At 38.6% G+C, this 21,627-nt stretch overlaps 1 protein-coding gene across 1 annotated transcript in view; it reads left to right on the forward strand.

The window, feature by feature from the left end:
* The first annotated feature begins 439 nt into the window (after positions 1-439).
* The window catches only part of TAB1 (TGF-beta activated kinase 1 (MAP3K7) binding protein 1), a 105,798-nt gene continuing 84,610 nt past the window's right edge, over positions 440-21,627 (forward strand). The window contains exons 1-2 of the mRNA XM_053721277.1: positions 440-526; positions 10,077-10,210. Of these exons, the coding sequence (XP_053577252.1) occupies positions 494-526; positions 10,077-10,210 (167 nt within the window). The 5' untranslated portion in view covers positions 440-493. The remainder of the gene's footprint in view (positions 527-10,076; positions 10,211-21,627) is intronic.

Here is a 21,627-nt window from a genome sequence, read left to right on the forward strand (position 1 = left end):
ATTTGTTAAGCCCCGCCCACATATTTTGTTTTGCGGGGGTCCCTCTTTTGAATTTTGAAATGTTGGGAGGTATGTATATCTATTTATCATCTATCTATCTATCTGTATGTATGTGTGTGTGTGTGTGTGTATATATATATATATATATATATATATATATATATATATATGCAAAAAACAAATGTTGTGAAAAAGAGATTTTCAGGGACATTTCCAGGGACAAAAAAAATCAAGGGACATACAACAAAATCAAGGGAAATCAGGGACTGTTGGCAACTATGCAGTAATTACAATGGGAGACTGTGACTGTTATAGTAAATATACCTCTCATTGACCACCAGGGGGTAGCCTGGTATGTGGTAACAAAGCAGGAGGACACAGAGATTGTTGCTTGCAGTTTCTCTTTCAGGCCGGTAGACGTCGCTGAGTAGCTTTTCCCCACAGTCGCTGGTCACATGATCACAGCAAGCCGTGTTCCCACTTCCTGACCAAGATGGCGGCACAGAGGAGGAGTCTGCTGCAGAGTGTGAGTGACACAACTGATGGCCCCGAGTGTGCGAGTGACACGTTGTCTATTCCCTAAGCTTAGAGAATCCTCCTCACTGCTTATATATAGAGGCGCCTATTCACTAATGCTCGATATCTCTGCATCTGTGTATATTGTCTTCTTCGCAAGAGATCACAGCAGCTGGAGAGATCTCTGTAACTTTATACGCAGTCTGCTTAGCAAGAGATCACAGCAGCTGGAGAGATCTCTGCAACTTTATACACAGTCTGCTTAGCAAGAGATCACAGCAGCTGGAGAGATCTCTGTAACTTTATACGCAGTCTTCTTAGCAAGATCACAACAGCTGGAGAGATCTCTGTAACTTTATACACAGTCTGCTTCGCAAGAGATCACAGCAGCTGGAGAGATCTCTGTAACTTTATACACAGTCTGCTTCGCAAGAGATCACAGCAGCTGGAGAGATCTCTGTAACTTTATACACAGTCTGCTTCGCAAGAGATCACAGCAGCTGGAGAGATCTCTGTAACTTTATACACAGTCTGCTTAGCAAGATCACAACAGCTGGAGAGATCTCTGTAACTTTATACACACTCTTCTTAGCAAGATCACAGCAGCTGGAGAGATCTCTGTAACTTTATACACACTCTTCTTAGCAAGATCACAACAGCTGGAGAGATCTCTGTAACTTTATACACAGTCTGCTTAGCAAGATCACAGCAGCTGGAGAGATCTCTGTAACTTTATACACAGTCTGCTTAGCAAGATCACAGCAGCTGGAGAGATCTCTGTAACTTTATACACAGTCTGCTTAGCAAGATCACAGCAGCTGGAGAGATCTCTGTAACTTTATACACAGTCTGCTTAGCAAGATCACAGCAGCTGGAGAGATCTCTGTAACTTTATACACAGTCTGCTTAACAAGATCACATCAGCTGTAGAGATCTCTTTAACTTTATACACAGTCTGCTTAACAAGATCACAGCAGCTGGAGAGATCTCTGTAACTTTATACGTAGTCTGCTTAACAAGATCACATCAGCTGGAGAGATCTCTGTGAATTTATACTCGGTCTGCTTAATGAGATCACATCAGCTGGAGAGATCACTGTAACTTTATACACAGTCTGCTTAATGAGATCACATCAGCTGGAGAGATCTCTGTAACTTTATACACAGTCTGCTTAACAAGATCACAGCAGCAGGAGAGATCTCTTTAAATTTATACACAGTCTGCTTAACAAGATCACAGCAGCTGGAGAGATCTCTGTAACTCTATACATAGTCTGCTTAACGAGATCACAGCAGCTGGAGAGATCTCTAACTTTATACATAGTCTTCTTAACAAGATCACATCAGCTGGAGAGATATATGTAACTTTATACACAGTCTGCTTAACAAGATCACATCAGCTGGAGAGATCTCTGTAACTTTATACACAGTTTGTTTAACAAGATCACATCAGCTGGAGAGATCTCTAACTTTATACACAGTCTGCTTAATGAGATCACATCAGCTGGAAAAATCTCTAACTTTATACACAGTCTGCTTAACAAGATCACATCAGCTGGAGAGATCTCTGTAACTTTATACACAGTCTGCTTAACAAGATCACATCAGCTGGAGAGATCTCTGTAACTTTATACACAGTCTGCTTAATGAGATCACATCAGCTGGAGAGATCTATGTAACTTTATACACAGTCTGCTTAATGAGATCACATCAGTTGGAGAGATCTATGTAACTATACACAGTCTGCTTAATGATATCACATCATTTGGAGAGATCTCTAACTTTCTACACAGTCTGCTTAACAAGATCACATCAGTTGGAGAGATCTCTGTAACTTTATACACAGTCTGCTTAATTAGATCACATCAGTTGGAGAGATCTCTGTAACTTTATACGCAGTCTGCTTAATTAGATCACATCAGTTGGAGAGATCTGTAACTTTATACACAGTCTGCTTAGCAAGATCACAGCTGGAGAGATCTCTGTAACTTTATACATGAGATCACATCAGTTGGAGAGATCTCTGTAACTTTATACATAGTCTGCTTAACAAGATCACAGCAGCTGGAGAGATCTCTGTAACGTTATACACAGTCAGCTTAATGAGATCACATCAGTTGGAGAGATCTCTGTAACTTTATACACAGTCTGCTTAATGAGATCACATCAGTTGGAGAAATCTCTGTAACCTTATACACAGTCTGCTTAATGAGATCACACCAGTTGGAGAGATCTCTTTAATTTTATACACAGTCTGCTTAATGAGATCACATCAGTTGGAGAGATCTCTGTAACTTTATACACAGTCTGCTTAATGAGATCACATCAGTTGGAGAGATCTCTGTAACCTTATACACAGTCTGCTTAATGAGATCACACCAGTTGGAGAGATCTCTTTAATTTTATACACAGTCTGCTTAATGAGATCGCATCAGTTGGAGAGATCTCTGTAACTTTATACACAGTCTGCTTAATGAGATCACATCAGTTGGAGAGATCTCTGTAACTTTATACACAGTCTGCTTAATGAGATCACATCAGTTGGAGAGATCTCTGTAACTTTATACACAGTCTGCTTAATGAGATCACATCAGTTGGAGAGATCTCTGTAACTTTATACACAGTCTGCTTAATGAGATCACATCAGTTGGAGAGATCTCTGTAACTTTATACACAGTCTGCTTAATGAGATCACATCAGTTGGAGAGATCTCTGTAACTTTATACACAGTCTGCTTAATGAGATCACATCAGTTGGAGAGATCTCTGTAACTTTATACACAGTCTGCTTAATGAGATCACATCAGTTGGAGAGATCTCTGTAACTTTATACACAGTCTGCTTAATGAGATCACATCAGTTGGAGAGATCTCTGTAACCTTATACACAGTCTGCTTAATGAGATCACACCAGTTGGAGAGATCTCTTTAATTTTATACACAGTCTGCTTAATGAGATCACATCAGTTGGAGAGATCTCTGTAACTTTATACACAGTCTGCTTAATGAGATCACATCAGTTGGAGAGATCTCACAGAGCGTGAGTGTTTTGGAGCGGCTGCATCGCTGTTACCTTTTTATATTTGTTAAAGGGACTGTAGAGTCATAATTAGACAAAAATTATTCTTCTCTTGTCCTTTGCTGAAAGGTTTATCTAGGTAAGCTCAGGAGCAGCAGATAACCTAGGTTCTAGCTGAGATACAGGCTTCTAAGCAGCATGCCCCCTTTCCCTATACTTGTTGTGATTTTTCAATAAACTTGTGCGGTGACGTCATTATACAGGCCCGATCGCAGGGGTATGAGCGGGTGGGAGCCCCCAGATCTCCTTCAAGGTGGGAGAGTGCTAGCGACAGCTGTGATTACCTTGTATCTAAGCCTCTGCAGACTGCCTCTTATCTCAGTTATATTAATATACGTTTTACCTCTGTGATTACCCTGTATCTAAGCCTCTGCAGACTGCTCCTTATCTCAGTTATATTAATATACTTTTTACATCTGTGATTACCCTGTATCTAAGCCTCTGCAGACTGCTCCTTATCTCAGTTATATTATTATACTTTTTACATCTGTGATTACCCTGTATCTAAGCATCTGCAGACTGCCCCTTATGTCAGTTATATTAATATACTTTTTACCTCTGTGATTACCTTGTATCTAAGCCTCTGCAGACTGCCCCTTATCTCAGTTATATTAATATACTTTTTACCTCTGTGATTACCTTGTATCTAAGCCTCTGCATACTGTTCCTTATCTCAGTTATATTAATATACTTCTTACCTCTGTGATTACCCTGTATCTAACCCTCTGCAGACTGCGCCTTATCTCAGTTATATTAATACACTTTTTACCTCTGTGAGTACCCTGTATCTAAGCCTTTGCAGACTGCCCCTTTATCTCAGTTATATTAATATACTTTTTACCTCTGTGATTACCTTGTATCTAAGCCTCTGCAGACCGCTCCTTATCTCAGTTATATTAATATACTTTTTACCTATGTGATTACCTTGTATCTAAGCCTCTGCAGACTGCCCCTTATCTCAGTTATATTAATATACTTTTTACCTATGTGATTACCTTGTATCTAAGCCTCTGCAGACTGCCCCTTATCTCAGTTATATTAATATACTTTTTACCTCTGTGATTACTGTGTATCTAAGCCTCTGCAGACTGCTCCTTATCTCAGTTATATTAATATACTTCTTACATCTGTGATTACCGTGTATCTAAGCCTCTGCAGACTGCTCCTTATCTCAGTTATATTAATATACTTTTTACCTCTGTGATTACCTTGTATCTAAGCCTCTGCAAACTGCCCCCTTATTTCAGTTCTTTTGACAGACTTGCATTTTAGCCAATCAGTGCTTACTCCTAGGTAACTTCACGTGCGTGAGCTCAATGTTATCTGTATGACACACATGAACCAACACTAGCAGTGGTGAAAAACTCTCAAAATGCATTCAGATTAGAGGCGGCCTTCAAGGGCTAAGAAATTAGCATGCAAGCCTAGCTAGGTTTAGCTTTCAACTAAGAACACCAAGAGAACAAAGCAAAATTGGTGATAAAAGTAAATTGGAAAGTTGTTTAAAATGATGTGCCCTATAGAAATCATGATAGTTTATTTTGGACTTGACTGTCCCTTTAAATCATAAAAGAAAATGTCCCTTTAACTTTGTAATAATAACTTTTCAGATTATTTTGTGCTGCTTTATTTTTTTATCATTAGAAACGTAGATAATTAGGACATTACTGCGAGGGGAACTTTCTCTGGTTTAATAGGTTAAAGTGATGGTGAAATTACCAGTGCTATAAATAACGGGGACTTCAGCGTAAAGTTTTTTTATACCTCGTGACTGAAAGTTCCTTTATTTGCCTGCAGCGCTGAGCACCTATGGCAACACGTTATTTTGTCAATGATGTGACTTTACCACCTCTTATCCAATAACTGTGCTTGGAGTTGGGAGAGTAGTAGTAAGTGCGCTAAAAGAAGCTAAAGGTATCCGTTGATTATATGTTAGGTTTTATATATAAACTGAGATATATTTATATAAAAATATAAATAGGTATGCAAAAAAAAAAAATATATATATATATGAAAATATATGAAAAATATATGAAAAAAAATATAAAAAAAATATGAAAATATATATATATATATATATATATATATATAGTTGCACCGATACCGATACTAGTATCGGTATCGGTGCCGATACCAAGTATTTGCATGAGTACTTGTACTCGTGCAAATGCACCGATACTTAAACCGATACCTCCAATTCCTACCCATATGCCATATTGTGGTGTTTTTCAAACTCTATGTTCCCATTTCATTTTAAGCTGGAGTGGAGACTTAACTAAAAATTGTTCACTTCTGTTCTGCCAATACAAATTGCTGTTATTTGTATTATTTTACGTCAGAGCAGTGCTTTAAATCTGCTACTTTACAGCTGGAAGCCTCTCATCTTGCACAATTATGCTCAAAACATACTGTACTCTGAGGAACACCCTTAGCCAGAGCTGGACTGGGAATAAAAAGCAGCCCTGGAAAAATATGAAGACCAGCCCTATTTTCTGTTGAGTCAGTAGAATACAAATGCCCCATTTTTCTCAAAGGGGATTACTGGGACACTCCTTCCCCAATATTATTTTCAGAATTAAATTATGTTACTTTTTATTAACAACCAAATGTCAGATTGATGAGTTATATATGCACCATACAACCCAATAGTATTTAGTAATCACCCCTTTAAATTGTAGCTTTCCAGCCCCAGCTGCTGCAGCTGTTATTTATTGTTGTTATTATTAATATATGTTATTGTAATAATTTAATTTATAAACATGTTCTGTGAACTTTGTGACAACAAGTACATAAAACTGTTTTATTATTTCAAAATGTCTTTTGAGATACAGTTCATAATTATAAAGAAGTAATCTTAAATTATTAGTCTGTATTGTGCTTGGTAAACTGTCATGACATAAAAAAAGTATCGGTAATTGGTATCGGTGAGTATTTGAAAAAAAGTATCGGTACTTGTACTCAGTCTTAAAAAAATGGTATCGGTGCGACCCTAATATATATATATATAGAGAGTGATATGTTCACCTATTATAGAGAGTGTTATCGTGCACAAGGGGTATCTTAAAAACTAGGTAAAAAATAATCAGAAATTCCTTATCAGTGATGTCTGCGATTCAAACATAAACAAATTGGTGAAATGTGCAATTACGATATATTCACTATATAAAAATTATAAAAAATACCCTAAGAGATATTCTAGTGTGTCTGAGAGGATAGTACCTCTATCACAATTATAAGTGAAAAAAATATGAATTTTTTTTTATTTATTTTTTTTATATAAAAAAATAATTCATAAGGAGATGCTTATCTATGATGTATGTTAAGAGTGAAAAAATAGTAAATTAATAGTGTATTTATAGTGGTCTCATTACCAAGGGAGGGAAACTCTCAATGTGAGAGGGGCTAGTTGTGTATAACAGATTCCAATATAAAAGGTGACAGATCTAAAAACCTACTAAAGGCATGTACTAATATATATCAGGATTTATTATAAGATACAATATAAGTAAAATTGAAACAAGGGGACGTCTCCCCAAAGCAAAAATGAAAATGTCTAATAAAATCAATATTTATACATAACAAGTTGATATTCCACAAAAGGTATATTAAAAAAACATATTTGGATTGCTTTGAAGCTATACTTCACTCATATGAGGTCGATATCAGATGTTTGTCTCCAGGTTCCAGACTGAATCAGTGCGCCACATGTGCCTCGGCGTCTGACGTCATCGGTACACTTTCCAGCTGTCAGTACAAATTGTCGGCTTTAACGGATGTTCAAATCGAATATAGTTATAGAAATAACTTTGCTACTTTTGTGGCTGATGTGATTCCCTGCTCTTAGTGCTGGTGCACGCAGGAGATGAAGAGCTCGAACAACAAAAGGATTATTAAGCTTGCAGAATAACCCGGGTTACCTCAAAATAATCAAAAGTTCTTAGATTTCAGATGTCATCATTCATATGATGTTATCAACAATATTCACAGTCACTTAGATCGATGCGTTTCGCTCACCAGGGAGCAAAGCTCCGATATAAGTCCTGTCTTTTAAACTACCTCCATGGCATTTGCACAGACATCCATAAACTGTATTATTCTACGAGTTTCTATTTATGCAAGAGACTGCTTTTTAAACTATAAGTCTACCGGAGGACAGGGTGGATTAAGTATAGCTTCAAAGCATTCCAAATATGTTTTTTTAATATACCTTTTGTGGAATATCGACTTGTTATGTATAAATATTGATTTTATTAGACATTTTCATTTTTGCTTTGGGGAGACGTCCCCTTGTTTCAATTTTACTAATATTGTATCTTATAATAAATCCTGATATATATTAGTACATGCCTTTAGTAGGTTTTTAGATCTGTCACCTTTTATTTTGGAATCTGTTATACACAACTAGCCCCTCTCACATTGAGAGTTTCCCTCCCTTGGTAATGAGACCACTATAAATACACTATTAATTTAATATTTTTTCACTCTTAACATACATCATAGATAAGCATCTCCTTATGAAACATCTCTTTATGAATTATTTTTTGATATAAAAAAAAAATTAATTTTTTTTTCCACTTATAATTGTGATAGAGGTACTATCCTCTCAGACACACTAGAATATCTCTTAGGGTATTTTTTATAATTTTTATATAGTGAATATATCGTAATTGCACATTTCACCAATTTGTTTATGTTTGAATCGCAGACATCACTGATAAGGAATTTCTGATTATTTTTTACCTAGAGGTCTCTCTCTCTCTCTCTCTCTCTCTCTCTCTCTCTCTCTCTCTCTCTCTCTCTATCTCTATCTCTATCTCTATCTCTATCTCTATCTCAGATCTCAGTTTATATATAAAACCTAACATAGGATCTTTTCTTATTGTAAGTTGTATGGTATCCTCTCCATAACCAGCGCTCTACTAATACATCCCCTATCCAATAACTGTGCTTGCCCTTTGGCATAATGCAGGATTGCTAGCACGCTACTTGCTAAGCAGTGGTATCACCTCATTGGTAAAATAGCGCTCTGCTGTTGGCAGCCTGAGGCACTCAGCATAAACTTCCTGGCAAATAAAGGAACTTTCAGCATAAAGTATTTTATAAACTTCATGACTTTAAGTTCCCTTTATATATAGCGCTGGTAAATCCCAGTTTTTCAAAAACACTTTAATCATTCTTATTTGCTCAACCTTTCAGTTGTACTTTATTGGTAATAGAAATATAATCATTATCTCAATATAACAATGTAAAGATTTGATGTAACTAAAACAATCACATTATAGGGTTCACTTTCATTTGTGCTGCTTGCCCCTCCCTCCTCACACTTAGGTCCTTGTGCGGATCTATTCTACACACACAATCTTCTATTCAGCGAGTTTCTTGATACTTAGTAAGGGGCTGATTCTGTGTACATAGATTTGCAGGGGAACAGTTGAATTAAAGTGACAGGGAAGTCAAAATGAAACTAATGATTCAGACAGAGCAGCAATTTTAAACAACTTTCTAGTGTATTTTTCTTATTGAATTTGCTTTGTTCTCTTGGTATCCTTTGTTGAAAAGTATACCAAGGTATGCTCAGGAGCAGTAATTCACTACTGGTTGCTAGCTGCTAATTGGTGGCAGAACAAATAAGCCTCTGGTCATTGATTCACACAATATGCTCAGCTAGCTCCCAGTAATGCATTACTGCTACTTGAACAAAGGATACAGAGATAATTCAGCAAATTTGATAAAAGAAGTCAATCTGAAAATTGTTTAAAATGGTGTGTTCTGTCCGAATCATAAAAGAAAAAAAGGGTTTATGCCCCTTTAAGGTTTATTTGATAACATTTTGCTGTGATAAAGGGGCCGGTTATTTCTGCTGACACAAAGTTACAATAATATCTGATAATATCCAGACAGAGAAATTGTCCAAAATAATCCGGGGAAAACCGGACATTGTGACTGGATTAATAGAATGAATTTACCTACAGCCTCGTGTTACCTAATTAAAACGAATCCTTATTTCAAGGGTCAGAACTGTCAAACTTACATTTTCGTAGTTAAGCTAGAGCAGCCATTTTAAACAACTTTCCAATTTATTTCTATGATCTAATTTGCTTCATTCTCTTAATATCCTCAGTTGAAAAGCATATCTAGGTAGCCTCAGAATCAGCAATGCACTGCTTTGAACTAGGTCTGCTCTCACAGTAAGGGATGGATTTATCATTCTGCTGGCGGACAGTGGCATTGTCTCTGTCGGAGCAGCGATTCGCTGCCCGCATTTATCACTGCACGTGTGTAACCCCGCCCTCTGTCCTGCGCAGCCAATCATGCGTGGACTGGGGCTGTCAATCTCATCAATCTGAAAAGCCCACCACATAACAGGTAGAGGATAAGGTTGAGAAGCAGCGGTCTGGTTGCAGCAGATATAAATGTTCTCCTGCACTGATCAAGCAATCACTGTAGCTCATATTGTCACTAATAAATCTTCCTATCTCTGCAGGAGCAGCAAAGCTGGACAGATGACCTCCCTCTGTGCCACCTCTCTGGTGTGGGCTCCGCAATAAACCGAACCTACAATGCTGAGGGTCTGGGGAAGGAGGCGCACCCGTGTGAGGACAACTGGATGAAATTCAGGTGAGAAGCACCGTGCTGCGGATAGGTGGCTACCTGCGTATGCTGCCTGCCATCTTCTCCGGAGTAGCCGAGCTTTCTGGCTTTTGAGCAGGACTTAATTAACCCCTTTTCATGGCTTTGACAAATAATTTACAAGGATAATTTGTTTAATAATAAAGTTTTAACTCATTTCTATTCTAGTTGCCCCTTTAATGAGAGTTACTGGGTAAAGATTTGCTCAGAATGTTTTAAAGGGACTGTGAAGTCAAAATTAAACTTAAAGGGACATTCCAGCCAAAATTGGGATCCACATGGGTGCATTTTAGTTTTAAATAGAAGCATGTTTGTAATATACGTGCGTTAGCACAAATGCTTCTAATAAAAGCTAAAGCTGTTTCAGAAGTGTATTTAAAGGGACAGTCAACACCAGAATTTTTGTTGTTTAAAAAGATAGATAATCCCTTTATTACCCATTCCCCAGTTTTGCATAACCACACTGTTATATTAATACACTTTTTACTGCTGTGACTATCTTGTATCTAAGCACCTTCTGACCGCCCCTAATCACATGACTTTTAGTTATTATCTATTGACTTGCAGTTTAGCCAATTAGTGCAGTGTCTGCCACAACCCACGGGCGTGATCACAATGCTATCTATATGGTTTACCTGAACTACTCTCCCCTGTTGTGAAAAGCAAATACAAAAGCATGTGATTAGAGGCGGCCTTCAAGGGGTTAGAAATTATCATATGAGCCTTCCTAGGTTTGCTCTCAACTAGAATACCAAGAGAACAAAGCAAAATTGTTGATAAAAGTAAATTGGAAAGTTGTTTAAAATTACATGCCCTATTTGAAAAATAAAAGGTTTTTTTGGCCTTGACTGTCCCTTTAAGTATGCGGCGTGCACCAGCATTTTATACACAGCACTTACTCAGAGAGCCTAAGGTGCTTGTACCATCTGGTAATGACTCCATTTCTTTTTTTTTTTTTTAAATATTTATTTATTTGAGCCGACAGGGTAATTCCATATTCAGATAAATACATAAACAAAAAACAAGTCTTGTAACAAATTGGTATTGTGCATTTTTGAGCAGACAAAAAAAAAATGCAAATGCTACCTTCTAAGATACTAAGACAAATAATACAATATGTCTAAATCATACAGGTAACCAATACTGTTTCCATTTAGTGTAGTTTACAACAAAGCAAGACATCTGAAAATAATGAGATATTCTGAATATTTTACACTGTAGGCAAATTTTTACTTTGTGAATTGAAAATAAAGAAAAGAAGAAGAAAGAGAAAATAAAATAATAATAAAGAAATAAAATGAAGTTGGAACTCCCATTACTCCCGCCTCCGTACACCCCCCCGACCAGCCCCGATCATCCCATTCCTGAGCCCCCGCTCCGCCAATCACTCTTAAGAGACAGGATACGACTTTCAGCGGAATCAGTTATATATCCCTATATCCCGATATCCACTCTGCCGGGAAATCACCCCATAATACAAGATCAAAGAAACACTCAGAACTCAAAAAGGGATATAAAATTGTCTTCTGTACAGGTTCTGAATATGTCTTAATAATAGGTAACCACCCTAGCAAAAACCTTCTGATTTCTCTATCACCAGCTTCGCCCAATTGCGAAGATTCAAAAATTATTTGCATCTGGATTTCTTTAATGAAGACTGCAAGTCCGGGAGCTCTTTTTGCCTTCCAGTTTTTCACAATCAATTGTCTAATACGTAAAATAATTGTATTCAAAATCTTTTTCTGGAGTAAGGGCTCGGAATTGCTATCTTCCATAAAGAAGATAATCTCTAAATCAAGACGAATATTTACTTTATATAATTTCTTAATCCAATAAGAAACTTTTTTTCCAAAACTGGGCGATTTAAGGACATGCCCAGAACATATGTACTATGTCTGCATTCAAAAAGCTGCAGCGGGGACAGAGAAAACTTTGACTAGGATATATTTTAGACATTTTCAAGGGCGTATAATAAAAATTATTCATCAGTTTCATATGTCCCTCTTTCCAGGTTATTGGGGTTCTACATTTATTTATAGCTTTACAGCCAGATTTGATTTTTTTCAAGATCAATATTTGGAAATAGGGTTTGCCATTTATCCCTAATTCTTCCTAAAAAAGAGTCACTTTGTTTAGCCAGCATGATGCTGTATAATAATGAGATTGAAGGAGCTTTCGCTCTAACACTAGTGATGCGGGCTCTAATATCGGACCATTCCATTTTTTAGTCTTAATGAGGTGTTGAACTTGAAGAAAATCATAGAAATTATTAATAGGCAAGTCAAACTTATGTCTTAAGTTGTCAAACGAGGTTATGTGACCAGACTCCATAAAGAATTGAAAAATGCTTTTAAGCCCTTTACGCTCCCAAGACCTAAAAACTTCCTGGTTATTACCTGGAGGGAATTCTGGGTGGCCTATTATTGGTAGATATTCCGAAAGAACATAATCTAGTCCATTTAAACTACACACTTTTTGCCAGGAAGAGATTATATTCTTAAACGAGATTAAATTTTGAATGTTACTCGGGATGTCTTTAGGTGCGATATGGAGCAGAGCTTTAAGAGAAAAAGGAAAAACGCAATGCTTTTCCAATTCCTCAGTGGAGCACCAATTTGTCTCAGCTAGTCAATCTAACGCGATTTTGCTTAAGGATGCTAAATTATAGAGATTAATATTGGGCAAGGCTAGTCCGGCACACTCTCGGGGTTGCATTCATTTCTCGAATGCAATGCACGTTTTTTTCATTCCATGCCAGATAAAATGAGAGAAACTAGAATGTAACTTCTTCAAGTCTACATTACTTAAGATTAATGGTAAATTCTGAAGAGGAAAAAGTAGCCGCGGGAAGATAATCATTTTAATAAGGTTTTATCTTTGCCGATATTGACAGGGGCAGCACTTTCCAGAGTTTCAAATCTGTATATATTTTCTGGAGTAAAGCATTAAAGTTCAATTCATACCACTTTGATGGATTCTTATGTAGGTAAATCCCCAAATATCTTAGAGAATCAACTTCCTTAAAACCGGGGATAACTTTATTACTCACAGTTTTATGTAGCCACAATAATTCACTTTTATTCTGATTCACTTTATAGCCCGCAAATGAGCCAAAAAAAATCAGACATTCCATCAAAGTTGGAATGGCTTTAGAAGTGTTATATAAACAAATTAAATCATTGTCTGCATATAATAACGTTTTAAAGACTATTTGACCGAGCGTAATTCCCTCTAATACTTTTCTTAACCAAATCGCAAGAGGTTCCAAAGCTACATTAAAAAGAAGGGGTGACAAGGGGCAGCCCTGGCGCGTACCTTTTTTTAGTCTTATCCCGGGTGATAATGTATTGTTAATCAGCAGATAGGAAATTGGACTATAATATAGATTACGTATAAAATTTAAGAACTGATTCTTGAATCCAAATCTATGCAGCGCCTGAAAAAGATATTCCCATTCAATCGAAGCAAATGCTTTGACAGCATCAAGTGTTAAAAGGGCAATATCATATTTAAATATTTTGTCATTATTTTTATTTAGACTCCAGATGTAGTCTATTAAAGTAGTGATTTTCCATATATTTTTCGAAATATTTCTGGAGATCATAAAACCGGATTGGTCAGAATGGATAATCTTATCCAAACACAGCATAAATCTGGAAGCAATAATAGTTGTCAGTAATTTGTAGTCTACATTGGGGACTGAAATCGGTCTATAGGAGGTTGGATCCTCTCCATCTTTATCTTTCTTAAGGATTAAAGAGATATTTGCTGCTGAAAAATATTCTGAAAATGTGTTACTATCTGAGAAATAGTTATTAAATAATTTTACCAGGGACGGTTTAATTTCCTCTATCAGTATTTTGTAGTATTCTGCCGGAAGGCCGTCTGGACCCGCAGCTTTATTTAATTAATTTTTTCCTATAGCCTCATCTATCTCCTCTATTGATATCGGAGCGTTAAGATTATCTAAAAGATCTTCAGCGACCCTAGAAAGTTCAATTTGTGTCCAGAATTTCTTTTGATTCTGTGTATCATTACTAGAATTAGTGTAAAGATTTTAATAAAAAGAATGAAGAATGTTGCTAATCTCGGGAAGCCCGGTATATCTTATATTTTTATCTCTAATAGCTAGAATAAGATTTTTTTTTCCTTCTCTTGAATATCTTAGCGAAATACTTGGCTGAATATCCATAATAACCTTTAAACCTCAGATTCAATTTGGTTTCTTCTTCAAGAGATTCCTGTTTAACCCCTTAATGACCGGACCATTTTTCAATTTTCTTACCCTTAATGACAATGGCTATTTTTACATTTCTGCAGTGTTTGTGTTTAGCTGTAATTTCCCTCTTACTCATTTACTGTACCCACACATATTATATACCGTTTTTCTCGCCATTAAATGGACTTTCTAAGGATACCATTATTTTCATCATATCTTATAATTTCCTATAAAAAAAAATATAAAATATGAGGAAAAAATTGAAAAAAACACACTTTTTCTAACTTTGACCCCCAAAATCTGTTACACATCTACAATCACCAAAAAACACCTATGCTAAATAGTTTCTAAATTTTGTCCTGAGTTTAGAAATACCCAATGTTTACATGTTCTTTACTTTTTTTGCAAGTTATAGGGCCATAAATACAATTAGCACTTTGCTATTTCCAAACCACTTTTCTTCTGTTATGTGTGATCAGTCCACGGGTCATCATTACTTCTGGGATATAACTCCTCCCCAACAGGAAATGCAAGAGGATTCACCCAGCAGAGCTGCATATAGCTCCTCCCCTCTACGTCAGTCCCAGTCATTCTCTTGCACCCAACGACTAGATAGGATGTGTGAGAGGACTATGGTGATTATACTTAGTTTTTATGACTTCAATCAAAAGTTTGTTATTTTACAATAGCACCGGAGCGTGTTATTACTTCTCTGGCAGAGTTTGAGGAAGAATCTACCAGAGTTTTTTACTATGATTTTAACCGGAGTAGTTAAGATCATATTGCTGTTCTCGGCCATCTGAGGGAGGTAAAAGCTTCAGATCAGGGGACAGCGGGCAGATGAATCTGCATTGAGGTATGTAGCAGTTTTTATTTTCTGAATGGAATTGATGAGAAAATCCTGCCATACCGTTATAATGACATGTATGTATACATTTCAGTATTCTGGGGATGGTATTTCACCGGAACTACTCTGTTAAAAGTCACTAATCCTTTTAATAAGTATTTATCATGTTAAACGTTTTTGCTGGAATGTAGAATCGTTTACATTTCTGAGGTACTGAGTGAATAAATATTTGGGCATTATTTTCCACTTGGCAGTTGTTTGCTTTTAATTGTGACAGTTTCGTTTCTCTTCACTGCTGTGTGTGAGAGGGAGGGGCCGTTTTTGGCGCTCTTTGCTACGCATCAAAAATTTCCAGTCAGCTACTCTTATATTTCCTGCATGATCCGGTTCATCTCTGACAGATCTCAGGGGTCTTCAAACTTCTTTGGAGGGAGGTAGATTCTCTCAGCAGAGCTGTGAGAATTTTATATTGACTGTGAATAAAAACGTTGCTCTGTAATTTTTTATGTCAAATTTAATTATTGTTATTTTACTAATGGGAACAAACCTTTACTAAAAGTTGTGTTGTTTTAAAGTTTGATGCTATAACTGTTTTTCAGTTCATTATTTCGACTGTCATTTAATCGTTTAGTACCTCTTTGAGGCACAGTACGTTTTTGCTAAAAAAGATTATAACCAAGTTGCAAGTTTATTGCTAGTGTGTTAAACATGTCTGACTCAGAGGAAGATATCTGTGTCATTTGTTCCAATGCCAAGGTGGAGCCCAATAGAAATTTATGTACTAACTGTATTGATGCTACTTTAAATAAAAGTCAATCTGTACAATTTGAACAAATTTCACCAAACAGCGAGGGGAGAGTTATGCCGACTAACTCGCCTCACGCGGCAGTACCTGCATCTCCCGCCCGGGAGGTGCGTGATATTATGGCGCCTAGTACATCTGGGCGACCATTACAGATAACATTACAAGATATGGCTACTGTTATGACTGAAGTTTTGTCTAAATTACCAGAACTAAGAGGCAAGCGTGATCACTCTGGGGTGAGAACAGAGTGCGCTGACAATACTAGGGTCATGTCTGATACTGCGTCACAGCTTGCAGAGCATGAGGACGGAGAGCTTCATTCTGTGGGTGACGGTTCTGATCCAAACAGATTGGATTCAGATATTTCAAATTTTAAATTTAAATTGGAGAACCTCCGTGTATTACTAGGGGAGGTTTTAGCAGCTCTCAATGATTGTAACACCGTTGCAATACCAGAGAAATTGTGTAGGTTGGATAAATACTTTGCGGTACCGGCGAGTACTGACGTTTTTCCTATACCTAAGAGACTAACTGAAATTGTTACTAAGGAGTGGGATAGACCCGGTGTGCCGTTCTCACCCCCTCCAATATTTAGAAAGATGTTTCCAATAGACGCCACCACTCGGGACTTATGGCAAACGGTCCCTAAGGTGGAGGGAGCAGTTTCTACTTTAGCTAAGCGTACCACTATCCCGGTGGAGGATAGCTGTGCTTTTTCAGTTCCAATGGATAAAAAATTAGAGGGTTACCTTAAGAAAATGTTTGTTCAACAAGGTTTTATATTGCAACCCCTTGCATGTATCGCGCCGATTACGGCTGCGGCAGCATTTTGGATTGAGTCTCTGGAAGAGAACCTTAGTTCATCTACGCTAGACGACATTACGGACAGGCTTAGAGTCCTTAAACTAGCTAATTCATTCATTTCGGAGGCCGTAGTACATTTAACCAAACTTACGGCTAAGAACTCAGGATTCGCCATCCAGGCACGTAGGGCGCTGTGGCTAAAATCCTGGTCAGCTGATGTTACTTCTAAGTCCAAATTACTTAATATACCTTTCAAGGGGCAGTCTTTATTTGGGCCCGGTTTGAAAGAAATTATCGCTGACATTACAGGAGGTAAGGGCCACGCCCTACCTCAAGACAAAGCCAAAGCTAAGGCTAGACAGTCTAATTTTCGTCCCTTTCGGACTTTCAAAACAGGAGCAGCATCAACCTCCACTGCACCAAAACAGGAGGGAGCTGTTGCTCGTTACAGGCAAGGCTGGAAACCTAACCAGTCCTGGAACAAGGGCAAGCAGGCCAGGAAACCTGCTGCTGCCCCAAAGACAGCATGAACCGAGAGCCCTCGATCCGGGACCGGATCTAGTGGGGGGCAGACTTTCTCTCTTCGCCCAGGCCTGGGCAAGAGATGTTCAGGATCCCTGGGCGCTAGAGATCATATCTCAGGGATACCTTCTAGACTTCAAATTATCTCCCCCAAGAGGGAGATTTCATCTGTCAAGGTTGTCAACAAACCAGATAAAGAAAGAAGCGTTTCTACGCTGTGTACAAGATCTGTTATTAATGGGAGTGATCCATCCGGTTCCGCGGTCGGAACAAGGACAAGGGTTCTACTCAAACCTGTTTGTGGTTCCCAAAAAAGAGGGAACTTTCAGGCCAATCTTAGATTTAAAGATTCTAAACAAATTCCTAAGAGTTCCATCGTTCAAAATGGAAACTATTCGGACAATCTTACCCATGATCCAAAAGGGTCAGTACATGACCACAGTGGATTTAAAAGATGCTTACCTTCACATACCGATTCACAAAGATCATCACCGGTACCTAAGGTTTGCCTTCTTAGACAGGCACTACCAGTTTGTAGCTCTTCCATTCGGATTGGCTACGGCTCCAAGAATCTTCACAAAGGTTCTGGGTGCCCTTCTGGCGGTACTAAGACCGCGAGGGATTTCGGTAGCTCCGTATCTAGACGACATTCTAATACAAGCTTCAAGCTTTCAAACTGCCAAGTCTCATACAGAGTTAGTTCTGGCATTTCTAAGGTCGCATGGATGGAAAGTGAACGAAAAGAAGAGTTCTCTTTTTCCTCTCACAAGAGTTCCATTCTTGGGGACTCTTATAGATTCTGTAGAAATGAAGATTTACCTGACAGAAGACAGGTTAACAAAGCTTCTAAATGCATGCCGTGTCCTTCATTCCATTCAACACCCGTCAGTAGCTCAATGCATGGAGGTGATCGGCTTAATGGTAGCGGCAATGGACATAGTACCTTTTGCACGCCTACACCTCAGACCGCTGCAATTGTGCATGCTAAGTCAGTGGAATGGGGATTACTCAGATTTGTCCCCTACTCTGAATCTGAATCAAGAGACCAGAAATTCTCTTCTATGGTGGCTTTATCGGCCACACCTGTCCAGGGGGATGCCATTCAGCAGGCCAGACTGGACAATTGTAACAACAGACGCCAGCCTACTAGGTTGGGGCGCTGTCTGGAATTCTCTGAAAGCTCAGGGACTATGGAATCAGGAGGAGAGTCTCCTTCCAATAAACATTCTGGAATTGAGAGCAGTTCTCAATGCCCTTCTGGCTTGGCCCCAATTAACAACTCGGGGGTTCATCAGGTTTCAGTCGGACAACATCACGACTGTAGCTTACATCAACCATCAGGGAGGGACAAGAAGCTCCCTAGCAATGATGGAAGTATCAAAGATAATTCGCTGGGCAGAGTCTCACTCTTGCCACCTGTCAGCAATCCACATCCCGGGAGTGGAGAACTGGGAGGCGGATTTTTTGAGTCGCCAGACTTTTCATCCGGGGGAGTGGGAACTTCATCCGGAGGTCTTTGCCCAAATACTTCGACGTTGGGGCAAACCAGAGATAGATCTCATGGCGTCTCGCCAGAACGCCAAACTTCCTCACTACGGGTCCAGATCCAGGGATCCGGGAGCGGTTCTGATAGATGCTTTGACAGCACCTTGGAACTTCGGGATGGCTTATGTGTTTCCACCCTTCCCGCTGCTTCCTCGATTGATTGCCAAAATCAAACAGGAGAGAGCATCAGTGATTCTAATAGCGCCTGCATGGCCACGCAGGACTTGGTATGCAGATCTAGTGGACATGTCATCCTGTCCGCCTTGGTCTCTACCTCTAAGACAGGACCTTCTGATACAGGGTCCATTCAAACATCAAAATCTAACTTCTCTGAAGCTGACTGCTTGGAAATTGAACGCTTGATTTTATCAAAACGTGGTTTTTCTGAGTCGGTTATTGATACCCTGATACAGGCTAGGAAGCCTGTTACCAGAAAGATTTACCATAAAATTTGGCGTAAATACCTATACTGGTGCGAATCCAAACGTTACTCCTGGAGTAAGGTTAGGATCCCTAGGATATTGTCCTTTCTACAAGAAGGTTTAGAAAAGGGTTTATCAGCTAGTTCATTAAAGGGACAGATTTCAGCTCTGTCCATCTTGTTACACAGGCGTCTGTCAGAAAATCCAGACGTCCAGGCCTTTTGTCAGGCTTTAGCTAGGATCAAGCCTGTGTTTAAAGCTGTTGCTCCGCCATGGAGTTTAAACTTAGTTCTTAACGTTTTACAGGGTGTTCCGTTTGAACCCCTTCATTCCATTGATATAAAATTGTTATCTTGGAAAGTTCTGTTTTTAATGGCTATTTCCTCGGCTCGAAGAGTCTCTGAGTTATCAGCTTTACATTGTGATTCTCCTTATCTGATTTTTCACTCAGACAAGGTAGTTCTGCGTACTAAACCTGGGTTCTTACCTAAGGTAGTCACTAACAGGAATATCAATCAAGAGATTGTTGTTCCATCCTTGTGTCCAAATCCTTCTTCAAAGAAGGAACGTCTTCTACACAATCTGGATGTAGTTCGTGCCCTCAAGTTCTACTTGCAGGCAACTAAAGATTTTCGCCAAACTTCTTCCCTGTTTGTCGTTTATTCTGGACAGAGGAGAGGTCAAAAAGCTTCTGCTACCTCTCTCTCTTTTTGGCTTCGTAGCATAATACGTTTAGCCTATGAGACTGCTGGACAGCAGCCTCCTGAAAGAATTACAGCTCACTCCACTAGAGCTGTGGCTTCCACTTGGGCCTTTAAGAATGAGGCCTCTGTTGAACAGATTTGCAAGGCTGCAACTTGGTCTTCGCTTCATACTTTTTCCAAATTTTACAAATTTGACACTTTTGCTTCTTCGGAGGCTATTTTTGGGAGAAAGGTTCTTCAGGCAGTGGTTCCTTCTGTATAATGAGCCTGCCTATCCCTCCCGTCATCCGTGTACTTTTGCTTTGGTATTGGTATCCCAGAAGTAATGATGACCCGTGGACTGATCACACATAACAGAAGAAAACATAATTTATGCTTACCTGATAAATTCCTTTCTTCTGTTGTGTGATCAGTCCACGGCCCGCCCTGTTTTAAGGCAGGTAAATATCTTTTAAATTATACTCCAGTCACCACTTCACCCTTGGTTACTCCTTTCTCGTTGATTCTTGGTCGAATGACTGGGACTGACGTAGAGGGGAGGAGCTATATGCAGCTCTGCTGGGTGAATCCTCTTGCATTTCCTGTTGGGGAGGAGTTATATCCCAGAAGTAATGATGACCCGTGGACTGATCACACAACAGAAGAAAGGAATTTATCAGGTAAGCATAAATTATGTTTTTTTCAAAATTAGCGCTAGTTACATTGGAACCCTGATATCTGTCAGGAATACCTGAATATCCCTTGACATGTATATTTTTTTTTTTAGAAGACAACCCAAAGTATTGATCTAGGCCCATTTTGGTATATTTCATGCCACCATTTCACCGCCAAATGTCATCAAATAAAAAAAAAAGTTCACTTTTTCACAAATTTTGTCACAAACTTTAGGTTTCCCACTGAAATTATTTACAAACAGCTTCTGCAATTAAGGCACAAATGGTTGTAAATGCTTCTTTGGGATCCCCTTTGTTCAGAAATAGCAGACTTATATGGCTTTGGGGTTGCTTTTTGGTAAGTAGAAGGCCGCTAAATGCTGCTGCGCACCACACGTAAATTATGCCCAGCAGTTAAGGGGTTAATTACGTAGGTTGTAGGGAGCTTGCATGGTTAATTTTAGCTTTAGGGTAGTGTAGTAGACAACCCCAAGTATTGATCTAGGCCCATTTTGATATATTTTATGCCACTATTTCACCGCCAAATGCGAGCAAACAATTAAAAAAAAATTCATTTTTCACAATTTTAGGTTTCTCACTGAAAGTATTTACAAACAGCTTGTGCTATTATGGCACAAATTGTTGTAAAAGCTTCTTTGGGATCCCCTTTGTTCAGAAATAGCAGACATATATGGCTTTGGCATTGCTTTTTGGTAATTAGAAGGCCGCTAAATGCTGCTGCGCACCACACGTAAATTATGCCCAGCAGTGAAGGGGTTAATTAGGTAGGTTGTAGGGAGCTTGCAGGGTTAATTTTAGCTTTAGGGTAGAGATCAGCCTCCCACCTGACACATCCCACCCCCTGATCCCTCCCAAACAGTTCT

The sequence above is a fragment of the Bombina bombina genome, chromosome 7 (assembly GCF_027579735.1).
Source record: "Bombina bombina isolate aBomBom1 chromosome 7, aBomBom1.pri, whole genome shotgun sequence".
Classification (NCBI taxonomy): Eukaryota; Metazoa; Chordata; class Amphibia; order Anura; family Bombinatoridae; genus Bombina; species Bombina bombina.